Raw genomic sequence first — 24713 nt, 5'->3', positions numbered from 1 at the left:
ACAAAGGTGTTGCGGTATAGGCACCCTTCACTGGCTAGGTGCCGCCAACATCAAGGCTGCATTCAGCGCCCCGCAAGACCAGTTCCTTGTCCCTGTCAGGCAGGTTCCATCTGCGTCTCCGTAGGAATGGTGTCTGCTACCTGTGTGCCGCTGATTGTAGATGCGAGAATTGGAGCTTTAATTAGTGGGTGGGGGGGGGGGGGGGGGCTGAAAACGTATTTCGAGGTGCAAACATCAAGAAGGAAGCGAAGTTTTTTGAAACAGGCCGCGTGCACGATGTGAAAGAGATAACGTCGTATGATGAGGTCGAAAAATAATCCGGTGCGTTACGCAGACAAGCATTAGTGCACTATTGGAAACTATGTAAGTAAAAGTAAGAAATATAATTATTTTGTGGCTTTTTTAGCATCCTGACTGTTGTGCTGATAGCTTTATGCAATGTACCAACCGGCTTAAATTAGCGCTACATTCTTACAAGGGATGCCTGTGATAGCGTCCGGAACAACCGCTTACTCTTGCTCTTTCGGGGAAAATACTTAGGTCGTAGGATGGCTGCCCATCTTCGCTCGATCTTTCATTTCCCACAAAATGGCTGCTGCATATTTTGGATTTCGCCTAAGGCACCCAATATGTGCCACCCTCGCTGCAGAGGTAGATGTGAAAACAAATAATGGGATACTCCGCTACGCGCCTGCAATGAACGAGGTTACGGCACCTCTATCCAAAGTAATGTATGTACAGCATCAAGACATTCATGATGGAAAATAGCGCGAAAGTACACGAAGGACGGAAGGAAGTAAGACACGGACAAGGATGGCACACGGATAGGATGTCCATAGGATGGCACACGGACTAAAAAAGGTGGGAAGCCGCTATGGTGTTTCTGTGGTTTTTTCTGGACCGACAAAATTGAACAGTTTGTGCTCACATGTTCGAAATCGGCAGGAAACGGGCGGTGACACGAAAAAGAGGCGTGGTTGCTCCGTTAAACACCGCTCGCCGTTTGTACCCTGTGGGATCGGCGTGGTGTATAAGCTGCCTTTGTCTTGCGGAGGCGTTTACATAGGACAAACGGGGCGGTGTCTCAACGTTAGGCTAGGGGAACACCCCAACTCCTTAAAAGAACAGTCTGGGAATCTTCCGGAGCATTGCCGCGCTTGTAGCATTAAAGAGAACCATAAGGGGAAGCAAAAGTGCACACTGCTTTTTTCTATGGCCACCGTTCTTTTTAGACATCGTGACAAGCTGGTTCGTGAAATTATGGAGGCTTACCATATTAAAAAATGTCAAAATTTGTGTGTCAGCAAACCGTCAGTTAACTTGGTAGATTGCGAATTTGATTTCTTAGACTCTACTTTACATTGACTTTTCTTATCTATACATAGTTGTGTATATTTTTTTCCACCCCAGCAATGAGTGGCACGTGTTACTGTGTGTCACTGCCTATGTTATGACCTAGCTTCCCATTTAGGAAGCTGCTTCTCTCTCTCTCGGCTCTCTCCTTTTGTGTTTTCTGTTATTTTTTTCATGTGACCTGTATTTATTGCGTGCTTCAGCAATAAGCCCTGCAGTTGCGAGTAAAATACTTCCTTCCGTCCTTCGTGTACTTTCGCGCTATTTTCCATCATGAATGTTAACCAGCTCGCCCAACTTTCGGCATTAATCAAGACATTCCTTTCTGCACATTTTAAGAGATCAACAAATCCTACTTCTGCAGCATGATGTGGGTAAAAAGACGGAGCTGAAAATTAGTTTTCATGAGAAACAAAACTAATCTAACGCTGCCGTCGTTCCGTCTACCAATGCCGCGCTGGGAAGCCGTAAAAGTTTTTTTTTTGCAGGCGAATTCATCTATGTATTGCTGCAGCCTACAACACATCAGTGTATCCTGCTGTTTTCATGCGCCATTTAGAATATATAAAAAGGCGCAGAGCTCATTCGTGACGACGCGCACAGTACGGCACAGCACTGCGGAAGCCGTCGTATGCTGTAGCCTTCCTGATAGGGGTGCGCTCGCCGCCACGAGTGGCGCTCATGTCAAGCAGAGGTTAGAAGCGCAGAGAGGCACCTGCGATTATTTTTCTAGATTTTAAGAGCGCTTTTGACCTTCTTTTAAATGTGAGACTAGTACATAAGCTTGAAATATTGCGCTTCATTCTTTCATAATTACCTGGGTTTCTGCTTAACTTTCTAACCGCGCCCAGTTTGTCGGTATTATGTCCATTTTTCCAGCTGCCTTCCGGTCACTTCTGGTGTGCCGCGATGAAGCGTACTAGGACCATTTGTTTTTGGTTTACATCAATGAAATTGTGGATACAAATAGTGAAATTAAGCTTTTTGCCATGATTGGGTTTTGTTTCATGAAATCAGATCTTATGACGACCAAATCATTATTAACTCTAACCTTCAGAACGTTCACTCATGATGCAGTCGATGGGAGACGGAACATAACAATGACAAAACAGTCTTTATGAAAGTAACCATTAACAAAATAACCTAACATTTCCCTTTGCCCTTCCAAATAATCCGCTTGAGGAAGTTAGCGAATACATATACCTAGAAGTTACCATAACGAATCATCTTAGCTGGATTAAGCATATAACCAACCTATGTACGTCATCCTTTCGAAAACTTTGCCTCCTTTCCAGGCTGAAAGTAATCGAAAATTTGGAATGCGTCGTGATGCTCTCCTACGTCTTTACAAAGCCTATGGGAGACCGATTCTGGAATTTTGCATTATTCGTTTTTCTGGTTCTCCTGGTTTTCTGGTTAGAAAGACGTGAGCTGCGCCTATAGGTCTAACGCAATCAGCCTACACCGCTTTTCTTCACCTAAAGGATTGTATTCCGGACCTTAAAGGGGTCATGAAATGGCTAAAATGAGGAAAAGCAAATCGGTTGAGATATAGGTACTCCCTTACATGTCAATTCCCCGCAAGAATTTTTCAGCTAGCTTCATTAACACCGGAGAAATCGGCGATTAAAGAAATGGTGCTCCTCCTCTCCCTCCTCAGCTCAACACTCGGAGAAACCATAAATAATTAGCTGGGGCTCAGCTTTAGTTAAGCCCGGTAGGTGGCGAAAGCAATAATAGCATGGCTACGCTATAGGGATGCTTCCCGTCTCTTTTTCAAACGTACAGCTCGGTCTTGCGATGTCTCTTCTGCACGCCGTTTCCTCCGAGTCTCATTATACTTTACTTGTCGAGCAGCACGACAAACAAGCTCTTTTTCAGGCCGTCGCTGCCGTTCTTCTTCTGTTTCCTGAACGCGTCGTTGCCACCTAGTAGCATTGCTACTTTCTTGACTGCTGAGTGAACACGTCGACAGAGTCTGCACTGTTCAAAGCGTCAATTATATTGCCGCGAAACCTTCAAAACAGTATTTGTTGTTTTTTAACAGCCGCCGGCATACAGGCTTATCACTCTGATTCTGGACCGCGTATCAGTTCCGTAATCTTTGTTTGTTACTGCTCGATGTCGCGAGTCACACCTTTATCAGTTTTGTATTAGCGCAAGACGCACCGAGATCTGTCTCGAAGGTTCCGGCCACTCGCTTGTCTTTCCACAATGTTCCAGCCCGTGCTGGTAGCTGTTTGCGACGTTATCTAGATTCTTCTGTGCAGTCTTTAAATTGAGCGTTGCCGAGTGTGACGAGCATTCTTTGTCCGACGACCGACGAGCGCGTTTGTTGCTATCGCCGCGCCGAGTTGCTTAGTTATTTTGCGGGCGCAAGTCAGCCCAAATAAAGAGTTTCTTTAGTGCAATCATCGAACCCTTCATTTGTGTCGTCGACCTCGTCACCACTACGTGACAATATTCCATTCGGTGTCGTCATCGGTTGAAGACGATTCAAGAGAAGCGCGACTGGCTCGTCTAGCTGCATCTTGAGCGCGCCGTCGAGCAAGGCGCTGTTCCCGTTCATCTGTCTCTGTAGCCTGCTGTCGTTTCCTGGCTTCAACGAGACGGCGTGACATTTCTTTCTGTTTATCAGAATGCATAGCGAAAGCCTCTGCTGAGCAAGCGCGAGCATTTATATACTCATCGTTTTCCTCCTTTTCCTCTCAACTGCGAGAGAAGAGGTAAAAGCAGCGCCTCCACTTGGTAGCTGCAGCGCGCCGTGTCTATACCGACCACCGCCACCCGACGACTCGACTTGGTAGCCCATATCTCGCAGCTGGTATGACGTCACAGTGACGTCATCATCTCATCCGCTGCGCGCCGTACCCTGCGACCGCCACGAATCGAGGACTCGATTTGGTTGCCCATCTCTCGCAACTGGTATGACGTCACACTCATTTGGGGTCATTAAAGGTCAAACGTGCCTACCGACCGTCGCTACTCGAAGGGCTGAAAACGGGAGTAGTATTGCTTTCGCAATAAAAACGAAGAAAGCAGCTCGGGAACACTCGGTTCTCAGACTTCCCGTTACCGCGCCTGTTTTCCTTAGCGTCGCTCACGCATTCACGGTATCTGTCTTTCCTGTGCCATCTGCGTTTGCATAGCTTTCAAGCGTGTTTGCTGTCTTCCTCGGCCGCCGGTTTCTTCAGTTTCTTGACCTATCGGAATTGTTTGCGACAGCAGCCCGAACGACTCGGGTCGCTCGCAAGCGCATACCTGCAGGTGGGCAGGCAGTCCACAGACACCGGCGGCCGCCGCGGAGCACCTTCCTTCATATATCTCTCCCATTCAGCGCAAATTAGCGTGCATTCCTGCCGAGCACGGCTTTCTACAAGACCCCTTCCTTCTCTCGCACTGCCAGGGTCAGTCTCCGGTGCCAGCTTTGATACCGTCCTCTGCGGTTTGACCAACGGCGGCCGGTCTTCTCGCTTAGTCGATGCGATAGCATCGATTCTGCATGTATGCTGGTAGATGATCGAGAGTGCGAGTTGCACGTGTGCATACATGCCGTCGTCGTTTTTAGCCAGGAGCGCTTTCATTATGGTCGGCGAGAGGCATATCTTGTGGTGCATAACGAATGGAATGTGTACACGCATCACCGAAGAGAGCACGGACTGATGATCGCTACAGAGTTTGAATATCGGATTAAGGTGAGCACGAATCATTCGTCCGCGAATCTTAAGAATTGTGATTAACAAAAAGGGTAGTGTAGTGTAGTCTTTTTTTTTTTTGGGGAAGGGGGGGAGTCCTTCGCACACGTTTAAGAAGCGCCAGTGCGTAACGTGCACGCGTGTTTTAGCTTATGTGTACTGTTAGCCTTTGCAGCTCATGATGACACGATAGATGTTCTGAAAGAAACAAAATTTAATAAAGATTGAACTGAATTAGGATGGGTTACATATTTTAGCTTCATTTCGTTCGCTTGTCGGTAGATGCCGCTAGTCTCTCAGCTTTTAGCGCAGTTCAATCGGGTCTGATGATTTTCAACGGCTCAACTGTTCAGGGTCTTAAAATACAAGGCCATGAAATAGCCAGAGTAGCAGAATACAAATATCTGGGGGTGTGGGTAAACGTGAATACCTTCCTCAGCAAACGGAAAAACCGGAAATGGACATGGAAAAGTCCTAACGGCGAGACTAAAAATGAAATTAACTTCATAATGCGTTCAATCCCCGCCATTGTGCAAGATGTAGAGGTAATCGGGAAAGTGCTATGCAGTGACCACAGGATGGCGAGGTCCAGAATTAGCCTAAATCTGAAGAAGGAACGCAAGAGATTAGTAAGAAAGAAACCAATCAACGAATAAGCGGTTAGGGGGAGGGCAGATGAATTCAGGATCTCGCTACAGAATAGATATTCAGCTCTAACCGAGGATGGCGATATTACTCTAGAAGCAATGAACAATAATTTCAGAGATATCATTACTGAGTGTGCGGTAGAAGTAGGCGGTAGGATAGTTAGAAAGGATACCGGTAAGCTGTCTAAAGAGACGAAAGGTTTGATTAAGAAACGCCAGAGTATGAAAGCTTCCAATCCGACAGACCAGATCGAAATGGCCGAGATATCGAAGCTAATCAATAAGCGCAAGGTGGCTGATATAAGGAAGTATAACATAGAGAAAATTGAGCATGCTGTAAAGAACGGGGGAAGCCTTAAAGCGGTAAAGAAGAAATTGGGCATAGGCAAAAACCAGATGTATGCGATGAGTCAAAGTAGCCGAGGAGTTCTATACAGATCTCTACAGCAGCCAAAGTAGTCACGACCGTAACGAGATTGGCGGCAGGGTAAAACAGTCAGACGTTCCACCAGTGACGATGGACGAGATCAAGAAAGCATTAGAAACTATGAAAAGGGGGAAATCAGCTGGAGAGGATCAGATAACTACAGATTTGCTGAAGGACGGGGGGGGGGGGGGGGGGATATCGTGCTAGAAAAACTGGCCACCCTGTATACGCAGTGCCTGGTGTCATCGACGGTACCGGAACCATGGAAGAATGCAAACATTATCCTCATTCACAACAAAGGGGACTCTAGGACCTTAAAAATTACAGACCAATCAGCTTACTGTCTGTTACGTATAAGGTATTTACTAAGGTAATCGCTAATAGAATCAGGACAACTTCAGACTACAATCAAGCAAATGATCAAGCCGGTCTTCGGAAACAATACTCTACTATCGATCATATCCGTACCATCAACCAGGTGATAGATAAATGCTCCAAATATAACCAGCCCTTATACATAGCATTCATTGATTACGAAAAAGCATTTGATTCAGTAGAAACCTCGGCGGTGATGCAGGCATTGCGAAATCAGGGGGTAGACGAGCCGTACGTGAAAGCGCTAGAATATATATATAGTGGCTGCACAGCAACCATAGTTCTGCATAAAGAAAGTAGCAAGACTCCCGTAAAGAAAGGTGTTAGGCAAGGAGACACATTCTGCCCAGTACAATTCACAGCTTGCTTAAATGAAGTATTCAGAGACTTGTAATGGGAGCAGATAGGGATAAGGTTATAATGGAGAATACCTCAGTAATCTGCGATTTGCTGATGACATTGCCTTGCTAAGCAACTTGGGGGATTAACTGCAAATAACGATTGATGACCTAGACAGGAAAAGTAGAAAGGTAGGCTTGAAAATCATTATCCAGAAGACTAAGGTAATGTTCAACAGCCTCGGGAAGGAACAGCAGTTTACATTAGGTAGCGAAGTACTGGAAGTAGTAAGCGATTATGTCTACTTAGGACAGGTAGTAACCGCTGATCCGGGCCATGAAAAGGAAATATCAAGAAGAATAAGATTGGGATGGAGCGCATTTGGCAAGCACTCGCAGATTATGACTAGCAGCTTACCGGTATCGCTCAAGAGGAAAGTATACAACAGTTGCATCTTGCCTGTACTCACCTATGGGGCTGAAACGTGGAGGCTAACCAAGAGAGTTCTACTTAATTTGAGGACAACCCAGAGGGCTATGGAACGCGAAGCGTGCAGAGTGGGTCAGAGAAATAACTCAAGTTACTGACATTCTAGCGGAAATTAAGAAGAAGAAATGGGCATGGGTAGGACATGTATTGCGAAGAGAGGATAACCGATGGTCGTTTAGGGCAACAAACTGGATTCCAAGAGAAGGAAAGCGTAGCAGGGGGCGGCAGAAAGTTAGGTGGGCGGACGAGGTTAAGACGTTCGCGGGGGTCAAGTGGATGCAGCTAGCACAGAACCTGGTTAAGTGGAGAAATATGGGAGAGGCCTTCGCCCCGCAGTGGGTATAGTCAGGCTGATGATGATGATGGGTAAGCGAAGGATTGGCATACATTGGAAAGCGTGAGCAATCACTTAAGGCCGAAGGACGAAGGAATGCCGGGATTATGAAGCATAGGGCATTGTGTGGATACAACAGGTTTGAGGTCTTCAGGGGTATTTGGAAAGGAATTATGGTGCCCGGACTTACCTTCGGAAATGTGGTTTTGTGCCTAAAATCAGAGGTACAGTCGACATTAGAAATAAATCAGAGAGCCGTTGGACGATTAGCACAAGGTGCCCACGGCAAAACAATAAATCAGGCGGTACAGGGAGATATGGGCTGGGCATCTTTCGAAGTACGGGAAGCTCAGAGTAAAATATTATATGAGGAACGCCTGAGTAAATTGGACAGTAACAGATGGGCAGCTAAAGTATTTAAATACCTGTACTTAAAAAGTGCTGACTCACAATGGAGGAAAAGAAATAGGAAACTAACTAGTAAGTATGCTAGTCACAAGGACGGAGAAATAAGGAGCATTGTGCAACAGGTGAAAAACACAGAAGGTAAAAATTGAATAAATTCGATGGAGAAGAAACAGAGTATGGAATTATACCGAAAGTGGAAAATGCAGATCAGGAAGGAAGATTTTTTTGATAACTCAAGAGGCAGTGCCCTGCTTTTTGAAGCTAGATCAGGGTGCCTTAGAACACGCAGCTACAAAAAGAAATTTAACAATGGAGATGACGCATGTGCTATATGTGGAAACTCCAGTGAAACAATTGACCATATTATACTCGAATGTAGTGGTATCCATCCGGAAGTTGATGCAGGCGCAATCACTGTTCCTGAAGCTCTGGGGTTTAGAGATACCAGTGGCCGGGTGAATAAACCGGCGGTGGAAACTAGCAAAAAACGACTGGAAGATTGGTGGCTTAAAAGCAGAGAAGTGACATAATGTTAGTAATGTAAAAGAAAAAATTTACGAAATAGAATGATGGTTTAGTTAACCAATCTATATCAATATATAAGATATAGGGAGAAAAATGAGCATGATAGCTACAGCTACCACCCCGTTTCAAAGTAGACGCTCCTATATTCCATCCATCCATCCATCCATCCATCCATCCATCCATCCATCCATCCATCCATCCATCCATCCATCCATCCATCCATCCATCCATCCATCCATCCATCCATCCATTAATCCATCCATCCATCCATCCGTCCATCCATCCATCCATCCATCCATCCATCCATCCATCCATCCATCCATCCATCCATCCATCCATCCATCCATCCATCCATCCATCCATCCATCCATCCATCCATCCATCCATCCATCCATCCATCCATCCATCCATCCATCCATCCATCCATCCATCCATCCATCCATCCATCCATCCATCCATCCATCCATACACGGCCGGGTCTTCAATTTATTGCGTTCTCGCAATAACAGTCTTGTAGTCCCCGTGGTGGTCTTCTTTGACGTCGTTTGCCGCTTTAATTGGGTTTCTGGGTTATCCAATTTGTTTCCCAGGAGTCGTGCCATCATCTGCATCGTTGTCGTGAGCATCGTGACCTCTGTTGTGCTGTTCGAAGTATTGGTTCCTGATGTCGTGGAAGTTTCGCCGAAAAGCATGTTAGATTGTGGGCCTCTATGTAGGTCCTCTTTGTTTCCATACTCCTCGTTGAACGTTGAGTGCTTCGCCTCGTCGTTAGCCATGCCGCTTGCTTGCTGGTTGCATAATTTCTTATTCTTGCGAACCTGGACGTAGTTAACGTAGTAACGGAGGCCGGGAACTGTACGATTTCACTCCGCGTCGTTGACTCCGTGCAGGTTTGACGTCGGTCCGTCAGTGCGCTTTGCGTCCTCGTTCGCTCACACCGTGGAGGCGGAAAACAGTACGATGTCGTTCCGCGTCGTTTACCTTGTTCAGCTTTCACACCGGTCCGAAGCACGTGACATCTTTATTCAAGCGTTGTTGAATCGTATTTTCTGATTGCTTGTCCGCGCTGGTTTTTGTTAATGGGTCTTCGTTGCCATGTCAGCCTTTGCAACTTAATGGCGTTACTGCACGTGGTGTTGCTTGCCGTTGACGAATAGTAGTTTTTCTGGTTGCTTGGCCGTGCTGATTTCGTTAATGGGTCCTCTTCGCCAAGTCAGCCTTTTCAGCTCATGATGACACGATCAATATTCTCAAAGAAACGAAATTTAATAAAGATTGAACTGGATTAGGATGGGTTACATAAGGAGCTTCCGACGTTACGTCCGTCCGTCACGAACGTTCTCCTCCGTCCCCCTTCTAGGCGTCTCGCCAATGCACCCTGTCCGATGTTATTTCGTCCGTTTGTCTGTAGATGCCGCTAGTCTCTCAGCTGGCATAGTGTTCCTGTAATACAAGAATACTAAGCTGGCAGTACGCATCGTCCGAGCCAGAATCGACGGCGCAAAACATCAGCAAAGCAGCTCGGCACATGTAGTTCGGCAGCGCAGGTTGTCAGTGATTTCTGCTGCTACATGCAAGAATCGCGTGCATGAGCATGCCAGCGGCTACGCTAGAGACGCAGCGAAGCGGGCGATTCCAAAACGCCGTTCGCCGTGGCTTCGATGCAAAAGAAACAAGGGATCAGCGCACGACCGGAGTGCCGTCGGCCGCATCCCTCGCGGACGGCATCTCTGCGGTAACTTGGCGGCAGCCGGTGCTGCACTTCAGTGGTTCGAATTTTGTACTTTCGCGATGGAGCTGAGAGCGGACGACCTTTTTTGACGCATGTTCCACTTAATTATCAACACGTCGCAGAAATGGTTGATGCTGCAAAGATGCGACGGGACTACAGTACACTGTTGCGCCGTCGGTCGGTACACAAAGGTTGATGCACGCCAATTTATTCGGTGCGGTATTGAATGGGACCAGCTCGTGCTCTTTGCGCACTCCTGCATCAACGCGCACCTTCAGTCGGACGCCACCACCTTCTCGGTTAACATCGCGAACCGAAGCGCCAAGCTCGGGTTCACGCATGAAGTGCATGCAGCACTCGAGCAGACGACTTTCGCAGCTACCTGAATTGTGTCCGTGATGTAGTGGCCGTCGTGGCTGCAGCCAATGGCAGCCTGTCGTGACCTGTCACTCTTGGTACTCGTGACGTAGGAACTCACGGCAGATAAGTTCGAAATTTCACTGCCACACAAGGACCGGGCAGCCCGCGAATTTCGAAAATTTTAAAAATTAATAATAAATCACTGCCTTTGTTACAAGGAGTTGTACTTTGGGGGAACGCTCGGAAGCATTTGTTCTGCACATTCAAGACGTTTATCAGTGACCTTTTCAGCCATTTATTACCCCCTTTAACTTCCGTTTCCACCTAGTGTAAGATCTTTCTTGCGGTGATTTGAGTCTGACCCCGAGATCATCATCATTATCAGCCGGACTATACCCACTGCAGGGCGAAGGCCTCTCCCATATTTCTCCACTTAAACCGGTTCTGTGCTAGTTGCATCTACTTGACCCCTGCGAGCTTCTTAATGTCATCCGCCCACCTAACTTTCTGCCGCCCCCTGCTACGCTTTCCTTCCCTTGGAATCCAGATTGTTACCCTCAGCGACCATCGGTTATCCTCTCTTCGCACTACATGTCCTGCCCATGTCCATTTCTTCTTCTTAATTTCCACTAGAATGTCGGTAACTTGAGTTATTTCTCTGACCCACTGTGCACGCTTCCTATCTCTTAATGTTACCCCTACCCCGAGATGGTTGCACCTATTTGTGCGTCCCATCCGGCCCTCTTTCTTACCCATCAGTGGGCAAGGCCTGTGTCAGCTTGTTTTCACTCAGAGCATTTTAGCAAGCACTGGTTTGGACATCAGCTCCATATGTTGAATTGGTTGCACAATGTTCTATGTAGATACCAATTCTGATCCTATTTTCCCGTGTAATGTGGAGCACTTAACGTCCCGTCTAATATTTAGTCTCCTCTCTGATCACCTTAAAAAGTTTCCGGATCTCACTGTGATCGCCACTGACGCATGTTGGTAAAAGGCAGCGGTTGTGATTTTTTCAGTCTCTCCTGTAGCATTTTGGCGCATGTCTCAGGTTACACACGGATGTTTTTATACGTATCGGTATGTGTATCGGGCTGCTTGTGCTGTAGAAAGTCCTTGCAATATGCCAAAAAATCATTTTTCTATGAGACTACCTCTCTGATTTATTGTCGTTGGAGTAAGCATGGCACGCTCATTTCAGCCGCTATATTTCATCCCTGCATGGATGGAAGAGATACGCTTCATCTTGGTCACTGCGATATTTTTGAGAATGAAGCATCAGACGTGTTGGCAAACTCTCGCTCTCGGCGCACCTGCTTCGTGTAACCTGCCTAATGTCATCATTTTCGGAATGTCTCGTTTTCTGCGCTATCGATACTTAGCCGCCTCGCACAACGCTCCCTTGCTATCTAGCGTTGGCTACCAAAACCTCTCAAATACCGATTAAAAAATCCGTTCATACAAAACACGGCACAAGTTGCCTTGACTTTTATGCGACGCCTAAGCCTTTATTTGTGAGGCTTGTGGTGAGGTCGCAATAATGGACATTGCCTACTCGCTTGCCGAAGGACACATGTAGGAATTACCCATTACACGCCTGGGATTTCCTTTGTCGGCCGCGCTTTTCTCTCGTTCAGTGCGAGTGCCAGAGGATTTGCGTTGCCTCATATTTGTGAACACTATACACAACGAAACTACACCTACGGGCAGATTGCTGTCCTAAATGTATTCAGAGCATAAAGACTTAAAAAACTTCGGTCTGTAATTTTGCTTTTATTCAATTATTCAATCCCGAATTAGTGCCTTTTAGTCTAACTTTAAATTATTAAACTAATCCAGTATATGTAATACTTTTGGATTTACTCACTAAACCCTGGCCTATCCCTCTTGTGGGTACGTGCAATAAGTCATGAAAGGAAATGCAATGAGCCATGAAATTTCCTCATGGAGAAGAAGAAGAAGAAGAAGAAGAAGGGCCATGTCTGCCGTTTCACCCCCGAGATCAAATGCGTTTCCTGAAGGAATTTCCCCCCTTGCCACTCCGTCTCCTGGGGTTCAATCTAGCACGGATCAGAACCCAAATCATCCTCAAGGGACTCCGGCGACGGACTCTGCGGCGGCCATTCAAACCAGCCTCTACGCTATCTTAGGCCATGGGAACTATCAGCGGCTAGTCGCGTGTGCCACCGCGCTCGCTCTGTTTGTTTTTCTGCTGCACACGTTCGCCTATCGCTTCATCGGCCGACCCGTGGATCATTGGTGTCGCCGCCCAGAGGAGCTGCGGAACATCCCCGTGGACGCTTGGAGAAACGTGGCCATTCCTATAGAGGCAGACGGGCAGCCCAGCCAGTGTGCCGTATATGAGCCGGCGACACCGGTGAGCCAACCATACCATCTTCTAAGAAACGAATTCTTTAAGATATTGTGCTCTGTCGCCGGCAGTGGGTGCATTCAATTATTTGATGCACTATAGCATATCATATCAGCTATGGCGCAGAGGATCCTCTTCGCAACCAGGAGGACCGCGTTTTTGACTTCCACCTCGCTCAATTGCCTAACTGCTATAAAACCTCTGAGTGCCGACGTGTTTGTATAACCACGCGTGTAGTGCAGCCGGATTTCGGGGACCAGACCAAAGACCCGACTTACTCACAGGGGACCTTACCAACATTGTGTAGTACGTGGCCACCCCTTCCCATAGGAATACACTTTTTAGCCTTAGTCCTCATACTTAAGCAGAGATTATCGCTAAGGCGGTAAAACATATGTGACAGAGCAGATTGTAACAATGATGTCTTTTCCAGTATGAGCCGCAACCGAAAAATAAAGCTGACAGCGTTATTGGTAGAAGCTTATCCACTGAGGTTGATCTATCATTGCCTTGAGAGGAACTGTCGGTCTTTAAACCGGATGTTAGAAGGCTTTCGCAGGTTAGGAAAATTGTTGAATGACATAGAGTGTATACATGCCGAACTTGTATTATGATATCGCGTTTTAGCGGACAGACAGGTAGAGATTGCTGGCATCGTCGAGGAATTTCATGCCTCCAACAAACGATGGGGGGCAATGTATAGGCCTGATAAAAGGGAGAAACTGAAGGTGGCATTATGATTAAATAGAGGAAGGCTTCCATGAAGACGCCGGATCAGTAATTACTTAAAGGCGGCAGTGGGAGACTACGGCATAGGTTCTGGCGTTAGCCCAAGGGGGGGGGGGGCATGATAGATAGATTTCGGCATAGATAGATTTCGAAGAACGGAATAATTTTTGGATCATGAGCACCTTCGTCCGCAACAGGAAATTAGAGTGGATGTAGATGACCGGGGATGATGATGATGATGTGACAAAAATGCTTGATACTGTGAACTAACCTTGGCATCGTTTCAACTTATCCCACCTGATACCGTTTGGGGTGAACACATAGGATTACAAAAAAATTAGAGCTTTAAACACTGAAGAGGGGGAGAAGTTTCTGAATCGGACCTGTGGTTTTAAACATAAGTGTGAAAGCCCCTTTATAGCACGGTAAGTTACACCGAGTGTTTCATTGAGCACTTTTGAAAATTTTAACCAGTGAGATCGAAATCGAAAGAAAACATTTGCTGCAATAAAATCATAGCCGTGGCGGACAGTTTTCTGCTGAGCTCTTCTATATAAACTAATATATATATATATAACGAAAATCCAGTAATTTTAAATTATTGCAGTAGCGCGGTTAGTTCCAAAGGGGAGTTTGAAGCCGTGGACAAGAGGATTCGGTATCAGATTCCGAAACAAAAAAAAACTGATTCCCTAAATCCCAGCAATACTAAAAAATCAAACTTTTTTTTTTATTGGTCCAAAACAAACTGAGCGCTGAAGAGTAACACGAAGCTTCATCCGCTGATGACACATTGCAGTGACTCCGGCGCAAAATTTTGTGCTGTCCGCTGTTACAATTTTGTGCTGCCCGCTGTGACTTTCATAAACTTTTTTCGCCCCGTAGATTTTAAATGCCTTGAAACTGGAAATGACTGGCCTCTACCCTTGCACCAAGCTGCGAGGTAAAATAATGTCCAAGATGTGGCTCAATACTGCTTGCAGTTCGAACTGAGAGTTATAGCCAGTGCATTCGTCATCACCGGAAGTCGAGTTGGTGCGCAGCTCGCTGCGCGTCTCTAGCGCTCATTTTGTTTATTTGTCGCGAAAAAAAAAGCCGCCGGATTTTTTTGCTCTGCAAGGTTTATGAAAGTAAGCTTTTTTTCGTTTCAGAAATTGATATCGCTTCGTTTAATCCACGGTTTCTAACTCCCCCTCCGGACTAATCACTAAAGAGCAACAATTGAACAGGTAATTAGAAGATTTTAGTTAATTACTTGTACTTAGAAGAGCTTTGCAGTAAATTGTGTGCGTCGAAGATGAGAGTTCTTGCCACGATTTGTTTGTTCTTTAACTTAAATTTAGTATTTTTGAAAGCGTTCTCTCAAACGCCCAGTATTTACCGCAGTAAACAAAGCTAAAATGATAACCTTACACTTGTTATCGTGACAGGTGTCACATAAACGTGTTATACCTGATATAAATTGTATTCGTATTTTATTCGAAGGCGTCATTCTAACACTGTGTAAGATGAGAAAGCCTACTTAAAAACCTTCCTAATCTGGTTAAGTAGTATTCGATACCGCCAGACATGGTGCGAGTTCTGCACTTTTTAGTACCGGTTGATCCCGCGAATCGTCATTTCGATTCTTAAATAAAAAAAAAATGTATCGCCTTCATACTGGGAGCCGTCAAGTTCGCAGTTTATTCATTTGAACTAAATATCGAAAGAAAGTTCATTGCGTAATATATAAGCCGTGAAGCCTTAAGTACTATCGTCAATACACGAAAATCAATCCGTAGGCGTCGTCAACACTCGATGGTACTTAAGAAACATGACGTCATCAGAAACACTGCCGAACTCAGCCACGGAACTTGATCCGCATTAGCTCGTACCGCGTCAGTGGCGGATATCCAGCAGGCGCCCGTTCTTCGAATTGTGTGCCAAAAACTTCTCCTTACACATCTTTCCGGGTTATAACTTTTAAATCGCATTGAACATTAGAGGCCAATTTAGAGTCTAGGTTACAAGTATTCCAACCGATGACATATATGGACCTCAAACCGAAACGAGGTTTCAGCGATTCAGGTCTCCAAGCACCGCGTGAAGCTTAGCAGTCTGCGCCCAGAGCGCAAATACACTAAATACACCACCACCACCACCACCACCACCACCACCACCACAACCACCACCACCAGCAGCAGCAGCAGTGGCAGCGGCGGCGGCAGCGGCGGCGGCGGAGGCGGCAGCGGCGGCAGCGGCAGCGGCGGCGGCGGCAGGAGCAGCAGCGGCGGTGGCGGCGGCGGCAGCAGCAGCAGCAGCAGCAGCAGCAACAGCGGCGGCGGCGGCAGCAGCAGCAGCAGCAGCAGCAGCAGCAGCAGCAGCAGCAGCAGCAGCAGCAGCAGCGGCGGCGGCGGCGGTGGCGGCGGCGGCAGCAGCATAAACTCTAATACATATACGAAACCTCTTTAGAAAGCGGTTCACTCGCCTTGCTATCATAGCTTTTACCTTCTTACACGCAGCAGTGATGTTGAGTGTGTCCGTTTTTTTTTTTTGCTTGGTCCTTTTTTTTCACTCTATTGCTTAATGTGCCCTCTGTCTCCCGCATAATAAATCTGCAGAAACCTTTCTTGAATGGTTTTGAAAAGACAAATCAGTACTGAATAATTCAAACACACGGTATAGAGGCTGCACAGCCACCATTCTTTAGGCGGAATGCAAATAATTCCTAAGAGAAAACGGGGTAAATTCGTGCTTTCATGCGGAAGGTGGCGGATAATTATTACACAAGAGGGGTCAGATCGTGTTGTGGTGAAGGAGCGTGTTTGTGCCTGCTGTCATCGGAATCAGATCACTCTCCCATTCCATTGACCCGCGGAACAGCGCGCCTTGTTCAGAGTAAACGGTATTCATTAAAAACTAATCAGGAACAACACATAAGTTTGTGTTTTTCCACCACAGGGAGATCCCGATGAAGAACGCCATGTGGTGCGCTGTGACGCTTGGGAATACGACATCGGCCGCGCTAAGGACAGCATAGTCAGCAACTGGGACCTGGTGTGCGACAACAAGTGGCTGCTCAGCCTGTCATCTTTCGTATTCATGCTGGGCCCCGCTGTTTTCGCCCCCGTCGCAGGCCCAATGTCAGATCGATTTGGCCGAAAACCTGTCGTCATGGCGGCTGCCGGAACACTGCTCGCCGCCAGCCTTTGCGCCGCCGCTTCGCAGTCATTCGCACTTTTCCTCATGGCTCGCCTCGTGGTCGCCGGATCTGCCAGTGCTACGGCCCTGATGATGTTCTCCCTAATTTTTGAGGTCACCGGAAATGAGTGGCGCGCGCTGCACTGCTTGATCGCGACATTCGGAGGTACACTCCTATTGCCCTTAGTAGAGCTGGTGAGCATATTACGCCCTTCGTGGGAGCTGGCGCAGGCAGTGATACTGCTACCCACAGTGCTGCTGCTGATCTGGTGCAGTGTGATGGACGAGTCGCCTTGCTGGTTGATAGCCACGTACCAGTTCCACAGGGCCGAACAAGTTGTCTTAAGTGCGGCAAAAATTAACGGCCTTGACATTAATAAGGCCCGGAAATCATTCCAGCGACTCAAACAGCAGGCCAGGCACAGGGACCACTCCAACACGATGTCCGCCATTTCTACTTGCACTACGACGGAAGGTGCTCTACAGGCCGCCGCGTTTCGCCGCCGAGCAATCTCGGTCGCAGTCGCCTGGTTCAACCTCACTTTCGTCTACTACCTTCACATGAATTTGTGGCTCAAGAGAGGCAGCCATAGCGTGGCGGCGCGCTTCTGCACGCTGACGCTCATGTACGTAGGGGTATACTGGCTGCTTACGAAGAGAGGCCAACGCGAAACGTTAACCGCTCTTCTCTCCGCCATGTCTGTGAGCGCTGCCGCTTACTCCACTGCCAATCTTCTTGCCCTGTCTCCACTGCTTCCGGCTCTGCACATGGTCGTCCTGTGTCTGGGCACGTGCACCCTATCCCTGTGCTACGGCTACACCGCTGAGGTGTTCCCTGTCTCCATCCGAACTACCGGAATGTGCCTCTCTTATAGCGTTGGGCGCCTGGGAGCTCTGTTCGGTTCCTTCCTGTCCGCTTTCAAAGGCGTGGCCGACTCTGCCGTCATGGAAGTGACCTTGGTGGCGCTCATTCTCGCTACCGCTGTGATTGTTCAGTGGCTTCCCGAAGTGTTCCTGCCCACCAAAACAAGTACGCCGTCGCCAGCTGCGCTGAGTCCAGGAGACAAAAAGAAAGCCCTGAAGGCATCCTTGGCGTCCGCGCCAAGCCGAAGAAAGAGCCGCCGCCACAAGGAGCCCGAGGCCTCACCCAAGCTTTCCAGCAGAGCCAAAGTGGAGCCTATAGCCTTCATGAAACGTTCGCCCAGTGTTTCTGCGGCTCCTAGTCCAAGGAATTGACCAATATGTTCTGAGGCTATGTTGGCCATTCTAAAATGCCGATCTAGGCTGTCACCATAAAGGACACTGATAACAACATTTGTGTGTTCTCAGTTTTAAGCCTACTGCGCCGTGTTCATCTTTCAAAAATAATATATTAGCATGTAATAATATTAATCTGTGGCAGAAGGCTAGTACCACAACAGGGGAGACCACAGCAGGTGATGAGAGATGTAGGTGTTAAGGCAAGCACAACCGTTTCTTCAGCTTCGTCGTCTATCACTGTGTAGTCCATCGTCGTCCTCTTTAGTGGCATATACGTAACATTACCCCGGCACAAAAAGCACAGTGCCTGTACGTACTACGTCGAGGAACTACAGCTGGAGTGGTACGGCTTCATGCGAGCGACATGAACGATTTCTGTAAGGCGCATATCGAACTGTCGGTGTGGGTGCACAGGGGTGGCCTTGTACGCCACGGAAGTGACTAGCCGTAAAAGATGGTAGGGGCCTGTGTAGCGCGGCAAGAGGTTCTCACAAGCCCAATTCTACGAGCAGGAGTCCAGAGTAAACAAGAGAGTCCGAAGAGTAGTGGACATCCCTATGATGTGAATCATGGCGTTATTTTTTAGTTTTGGGAGGAAGCCAGTCGACGGCGAGCAATAACACGGGTGACGTCAGATCGGGATATGGCGTCACGAACATTTGAGTTGAAGTCCAGGAGGATCTACATGTGCCTTTATGTACCTTTTGTGCACAGTACGGTCATGCCCTTCCAGCTTGTACACAAAACACGTCCCCGGATAAGGCGTGTTGTACTCGATGCGCCGGTACGCACCCCCTTGCGCAGTGTCCCAGACCGATTAAGGACCCAAATGTTAAATGTGCCCCATGCGCAACGGCAGGCCGCCCTTGTGCCCATCCTGCTGGTGACGTCTCCTGCACTATCTTGCAGGATCGAGTGGCTCGAATACGGGCAAGAACCTACTATGGCTTTTAGGACCACGGCAACCCCTCGTCCCAACCTTAATGTTAAGTTCTTACAAGTAAATTTGGATCACACACGCTGCGCGACTGCCCCCACGGTTAAATGCATTCAAGATAATGACATCACAGTAACTGCTGTCTGCGATCCATACATTACCCCTAAAAGGAATTTGCAGGAATTCCCCCTTCATTTCATAAAATTTATTCATACTGAAAATCCCCGCTGCATTGTATTGCTCCACAATCCTAATTTTGATATCTTTCCTACTTTCATTTCACCTGACCTTGTTGCCATTTTGTGTTCGGCATCGACTTATCCGTTTCTTTTCATAGCAGTATATATACCACCTCGCGCAGATATCGAAAGCTTTCTTGCTTTACTGGAAACTTGTGTACAGACTTCATCTACCGATAATATTATCATTTGTGGTGACTTTACCGCAAAAAACATCATTTGGAGTAGAAGTGTTACGGACTTAAGAGGAACTCACATTCAAGCATTTGCTGCATCCAATAACTTGGTTGTTATTAATAATCCAAATTCCTTGCCAACATATGAAACTCCGTACGCTTCAAGTTGGATCGACATCACATTGGCTTCCCCAAACTTACTGAACGAGGCTTATTTTTGGGAAGTTTTGCCAGATTAATCCCTTTCAGAGCACAATTTATTTATTTTTCTTTCATTTCTCAACCTTCATCACAGTTTAAAAGGCTTACAGAGCCAGCTCAAGTCGCTTAATTTCCCAGTTTGCGTCTCTGAATTGGTTTCATCATTTTTACAATCATCAGATATATTCAGCGCCTGCCCTTGATAGCGTCCTTTCAAAATGTAATCAGATATTTATCAAACTCTACAACGAAAACTTACGTTCTGTTAAATCTACATTTTCTGAGGGATCTGTTTGGTGGTCGGTTGACTTGAGCATGGAGCGCTTACGTGTTCGGGCTCTTCGACGTCGTTTTCAACGTATCTCTGATCATGCACAAAGAATTTACCAACGCTCAATTTATTATAAAGCTCTTGCTGTCCATAGAGCTAACATCAAGCACACACATGACAATTATGTAAAGGAACTTTGCTCAAATGCTACAAGGAAATTCCTTTTTGGCAAGCCATAAAAGTATGCTTTTGGAAAGCTCTGGACTCCCTTAATAATTCCTATGCTGAGATACCCTGACGGTACGTATACAGAGACGTTTCAAGACACTATAAAGCTTCTGGTGAATACGCATATCGCTGTGGACGATTCTTCTTTAGATCTACCTTTACATACTCACGTTAGGGATATTATTAAGCAGCCTTATAATAACTCAATCCAGGATCCACCGTTCACTCTTGAAGAAATTGAGGCTGTTATAACTTCAATGGATTTAATGTCTTCTGCTGGCCCCGATCTTATCTCTCCTCATTTTATCGTTTCCTTGTCTAATGCTCATCCCTTCTTCTTTTCCTCAATTTTCAATTCTTCTATGTTTTTGGGTCACTTCCCTCAACCATGGAAAATAGGCAGAGTTATTTTTATTCCCAGACGCAACAGACCACCGGACCTTCCGAACTCATACCGCCCGATTTGTATTAATTCTTCGTTTGGTAAAGTACTCGAGCGCTTACATTATGGTCGACTGTACTACTTTTTATCAAAAAACTTGCTTCACAGGAATCAGTATGGTTTCACTCACGGCCGGAATTCTGTCCAGGCCATTTATAAATTACGTGAATTATTACAGGACTAGAAACAACAGAAGCACCCTGTGGTTTTAATTTCTCTGGACTTTAAAGGTGCATTTGATGGTGTTAGGCACGCTTTAATTTTGTGTTTTCAAAGGCAGCATCGATGTCCAAAAAATATATATTCCCTTTTAGCTTCCTTCTTAGATGATCGGCATTGAACATATCAATCACCTTCTTGTTCTATTTCGTCTCCTTCTTCTCTTGGTAGTTCGCAAGGTTCGCCTCTTTCCCCATTACTTTAGAACATTGTCCTTTATGACATCCTAAATATATATCTCCCTTCCCCAATTCACATTCAGGCATATGCCGACGACACCATCATCCTTGTACCTGGTAAGACAAGTCGCGAGTTATCTACAAGGGCAACCAGCGTCCTAACTTTAGTCCAGCAATGGTGCACCGAAAATCGTGTTCAGGTAAACGCACAAAAATGTTCTTATGTTTTATTTCATAATGGACATAAACCCACCATCCGTTTTGGATCTCATAGCCTAAAGAGCGAGCCAACTATCAAATTATTAGGGTTGTTTTTGATTCAGACCTTAACTTTATTCCCCATGTAAACCACTTGAAAACTATAACTTTGTCCTCTACCACTAAGCTCCTTAATTGGTTTAATTTACACTTTCACGTTTGACCTTCTCATTTGCGTCAAATTTATCACCAAGTCATTCTGTCCTCGATTACATATGCTGCCCCTGCATGGTGGTATCACTGTCCTCTTTCTAGACTAAGAGATCGCGTCCTTTCACTACAACAAATACCACTCCTTGCTCTTACTTGCGCCTACGCAACCATGCGAACAGCTTCACTTTGTGTTGTGGCCAGTGTTGTTCCATTACCTATTCATCTAAACCAGTTATGTGCCGAGTTCAAGCTTTTGCACTCCTGCAACCTATAGTATATGGCAACGTCACATACAACCCTTCTGAAACACAGCCATTGCTCAATCCCTGGACTGATCATCCCTCAATGAAGTTTAAATTTGTTTTTGTTAAACTCACCTACCAGGAAGCTATGTTTTGTTCTGAACGCGCACTGCACATCTATACTGATGGGTCGTTCACACTTCACTCTGCGGGCGCAGCTTTTGTAGTGCTTAACTCAACCCAAAGCATATTATTTGTTCATCGCCTTTCTTTGCAGCCATCTTCCAGTGCGTATGAAGCGGAACTTGTAACCTTTTTCTGCAGTTGATTATGCACTTAACAACCCTCCTACTATGCCTATTTATTTCTATACAGATTCTCTGTCTCTGCTTTCTGCCATCTCTTCAGTAAATTCGTTTAACCCCACAATTATTACCATTAAAAAGAACCTGTCGCGCCTGTCGTCTCTCGCTCCATTCATGTCATTGCATATTCGGGGCCACTTCGGCGTTTTTGGCAATGAGTTGGCCGACCAGGCAGCTGGTAGCGCAGTCCAGTATGGCCGTTTACAACTTTCTACCCTTTCAAGACGTTATGTCTGTTCACGCCTACACCGCTCTACCCTTGTTTTGTGGAGCACATATTGGCGCGAAAATAATGGCAGCACCGAATTATTTAATTGCATACCTGATATCCTCAATATACCACGAATTTGTCCACCCCGTAATGCGCTAACAACTCTAATTACAGGGCATGGCAGTTTTTTTTTGTTTTAAAAGAGTACGTCTATCCTCCTCTTCCCTTTGTTCCTGTGGCAAGATGTGTAATGACGTCCGTCACTACTTCTAAGACTGCTCCCTTACTGCTCCTTTTGTTTCTCGCCTAAAGTCTTTTTGCTCATCAGATATTACAGCTTCTCAACACCCGACGCTGCTTCGGAATCCTGTCACTTGTGCAATTTTAATTCAAATGGTTCAATACGTAAGCAGCACTATACCTGACTATTGTAGCTGACATTCTTCTCTCAAGTGAACTATTTGTTTGCCATTTCGCATTTTTTAAATTTTATGCCGCAGGGTTTATTTTTCTACACATCTCCTCTGAAAGGTTACCTATGTTGTTTTCTTTTTCTCTTTATTTCTGTCCTAATTCATTATATATATATATATATATATATATATATATATATATATATATATATATATATATATATATATATATATATATATATATATATATATTGTGAGCCTTCCGTGGATGTTCTTTAATTTGTACATGCATTACAGCTTCTCAATACCCGACGCTGCTTCGGAATCCTGTCACTTGTGCAATTTTAATTCAAATGGTTCAATACGTAAGCAGCACTATACCTGACTATTGTCGCTGACATTCTTCTCTCAAGTGAACTATTTGTTTGCCATTTCGCATTTTTTAAATTTTATGCCGCAGGGTTTATTTTTCTACACGTCTCCTCTGAAAGGTTACCTATGTTGTTTTCTTTTTCTCTTTAATTCTGTCCTAATCCATTATATATATATATATATATATTGCACTGTGCAGCCCCCACTTGACCGCCTTAATATTAGTCCGGATCTCTCGGACACACAGAATCGTGAGCTAAGTGCCCTCCTACTAGAGTTCAGCTCTTGCTTTGCGTCCTCATCGAAAGTACGGCAAACGCCTCTCGTGAAGCACCGCATCATTACTCCTGACGACGCCCGCCCTATCCGCCAGCAGCCGTACCGTATCTCAACGACGGAACGTGAAGCGATTCAGACACAAGTTCAGGAGATGCTTTGTGATGGTGTCATACAACCATCCAACAGCCCGTGGTCATCCCCTGTCGTGCTGGTAAAGAAAAAAGACGGGACCCTTCGCTTCTGTGTCGATTATCGAAAGCTGAATGTCATCACTAAAAAAGACGTCTACCCGCTGCCCCGTATCGACGATTCGCTCGACAAGCTTCGTCGCGCCCAGTACTTCTCCTCCATTGACTTGAAGAGTGGGTACTGGCAGATTGAGGTTGATGAGCGGGACCGCGAAAAAACAGCTTTTGTCACCCCAGATGGACTGTACGAGTTCAAAGTGCTGCCTTTTGGCCTATGTTCAGCGCCGGCAACTTTTCAGCGCATGATGGACACCGTCCTCGCCGGCCTCAAATGGCAAATCTGCTTAGTCTATCTCGACGACGTTGTCGTATTCTCTGAAACCTTTGAAGAACACCTCGAACGCCTGCGCGCAGTATTAGATGCCCTCCGGTCAGCTGACTTGACGCTCAAGCCCGAGAAGTGCCACTTTGGCTACAAAGAGTTGAAGTTTCTTGGTCACCTTGTGAGTGCCGCAGGCGTTAGGCCAGACCCCGACAAGACTGCTGCTGTAGCCAAATTTCCCGTTCCTGCAAACAAGAGAAGTTTGAAACGCTTCCTGGGTCTCTGCACGTACTACCGCCGCTTCATCGCCGATTTTTCCAAAGTTGCCGCCCCCCTGACTCGCCTCACGCGCGATGATACACAGTTCGTGTGGGGCGCCGAGCAACAAGAGGCTTTTGCGGAGCTGCGCAGCCGACTGCAAACAAGCCCTGTTCTTGCGCACTTTCATGAAGACGCTGACACCGAAGTCCACACCGACGCCAGCAATATCGGCCTTGGCGCTGTACTCGTTCAACACCAAGCTGGCGTCGAAAAGGTAATAGCGTATGCCAGCCGCACGCTCTCCCGCGCCGAGACAAACTACTCCACTACAGAAAAGGAATGCCTTGCGGTTGTGTGGGCAACCATGAAATTTAGGCCTTACCTCTACGGCCGCCAGTTTAAAGTTGTCACCGATCATCATTCATTGTGCTGGCTGGCTAACCTCCGCGACCCATCGGGGCACCTAGCACGATGGAGTCTTCGCCTCCAAGAATTTGAGTACACCATTGTGTATAAATCTGGCCAGAAGCACG

At 46.4% G+C, this 24713-nt stretch overlaps 1 protein-coding gene across 1 annotated transcript in view; it reads left to right on the top strand.

Annotated features, from left to right (window-relative positions):
• The window catches only part of LOC146194401 (solute carrier family 22 member 7-like), a 46639-nt gene extending 28439 nt beyond the window's left edge, over positions 1–18200 (top strand). Inside the window, exon 3 of the mRNA XM_084596549.1 lies at positions 16725–18200. Within this exon, the coding sequence (XP_084452675.1) occupies positions 16725–18200 (1476 nt within the window). The remainder of the gene's footprint in view (positions 1–16724) is intronic.
• The last annotated feature ends 6513 nt before the right edge of the window (positions 18201–24713 follow it).

The sequence above is a fragment of the Amblyomma maculatum genome, chromosome 3 (assembly GCF_055883805.1).
Source record: "Amblyomma maculatum isolate TAMU_Amacu chromosome 3, ASM5588380v1, whole genome shotgun sequence".
NCBI classification, from domain to species: Eukaryota; Metazoa; Arthropoda; class Arachnida; order Ixodida; family Ixodidae; genus Amblyomma; species Amblyomma maculatum.
This window is presented reverse-complemented; position numbering and strand designations above follow the sequence as displayed.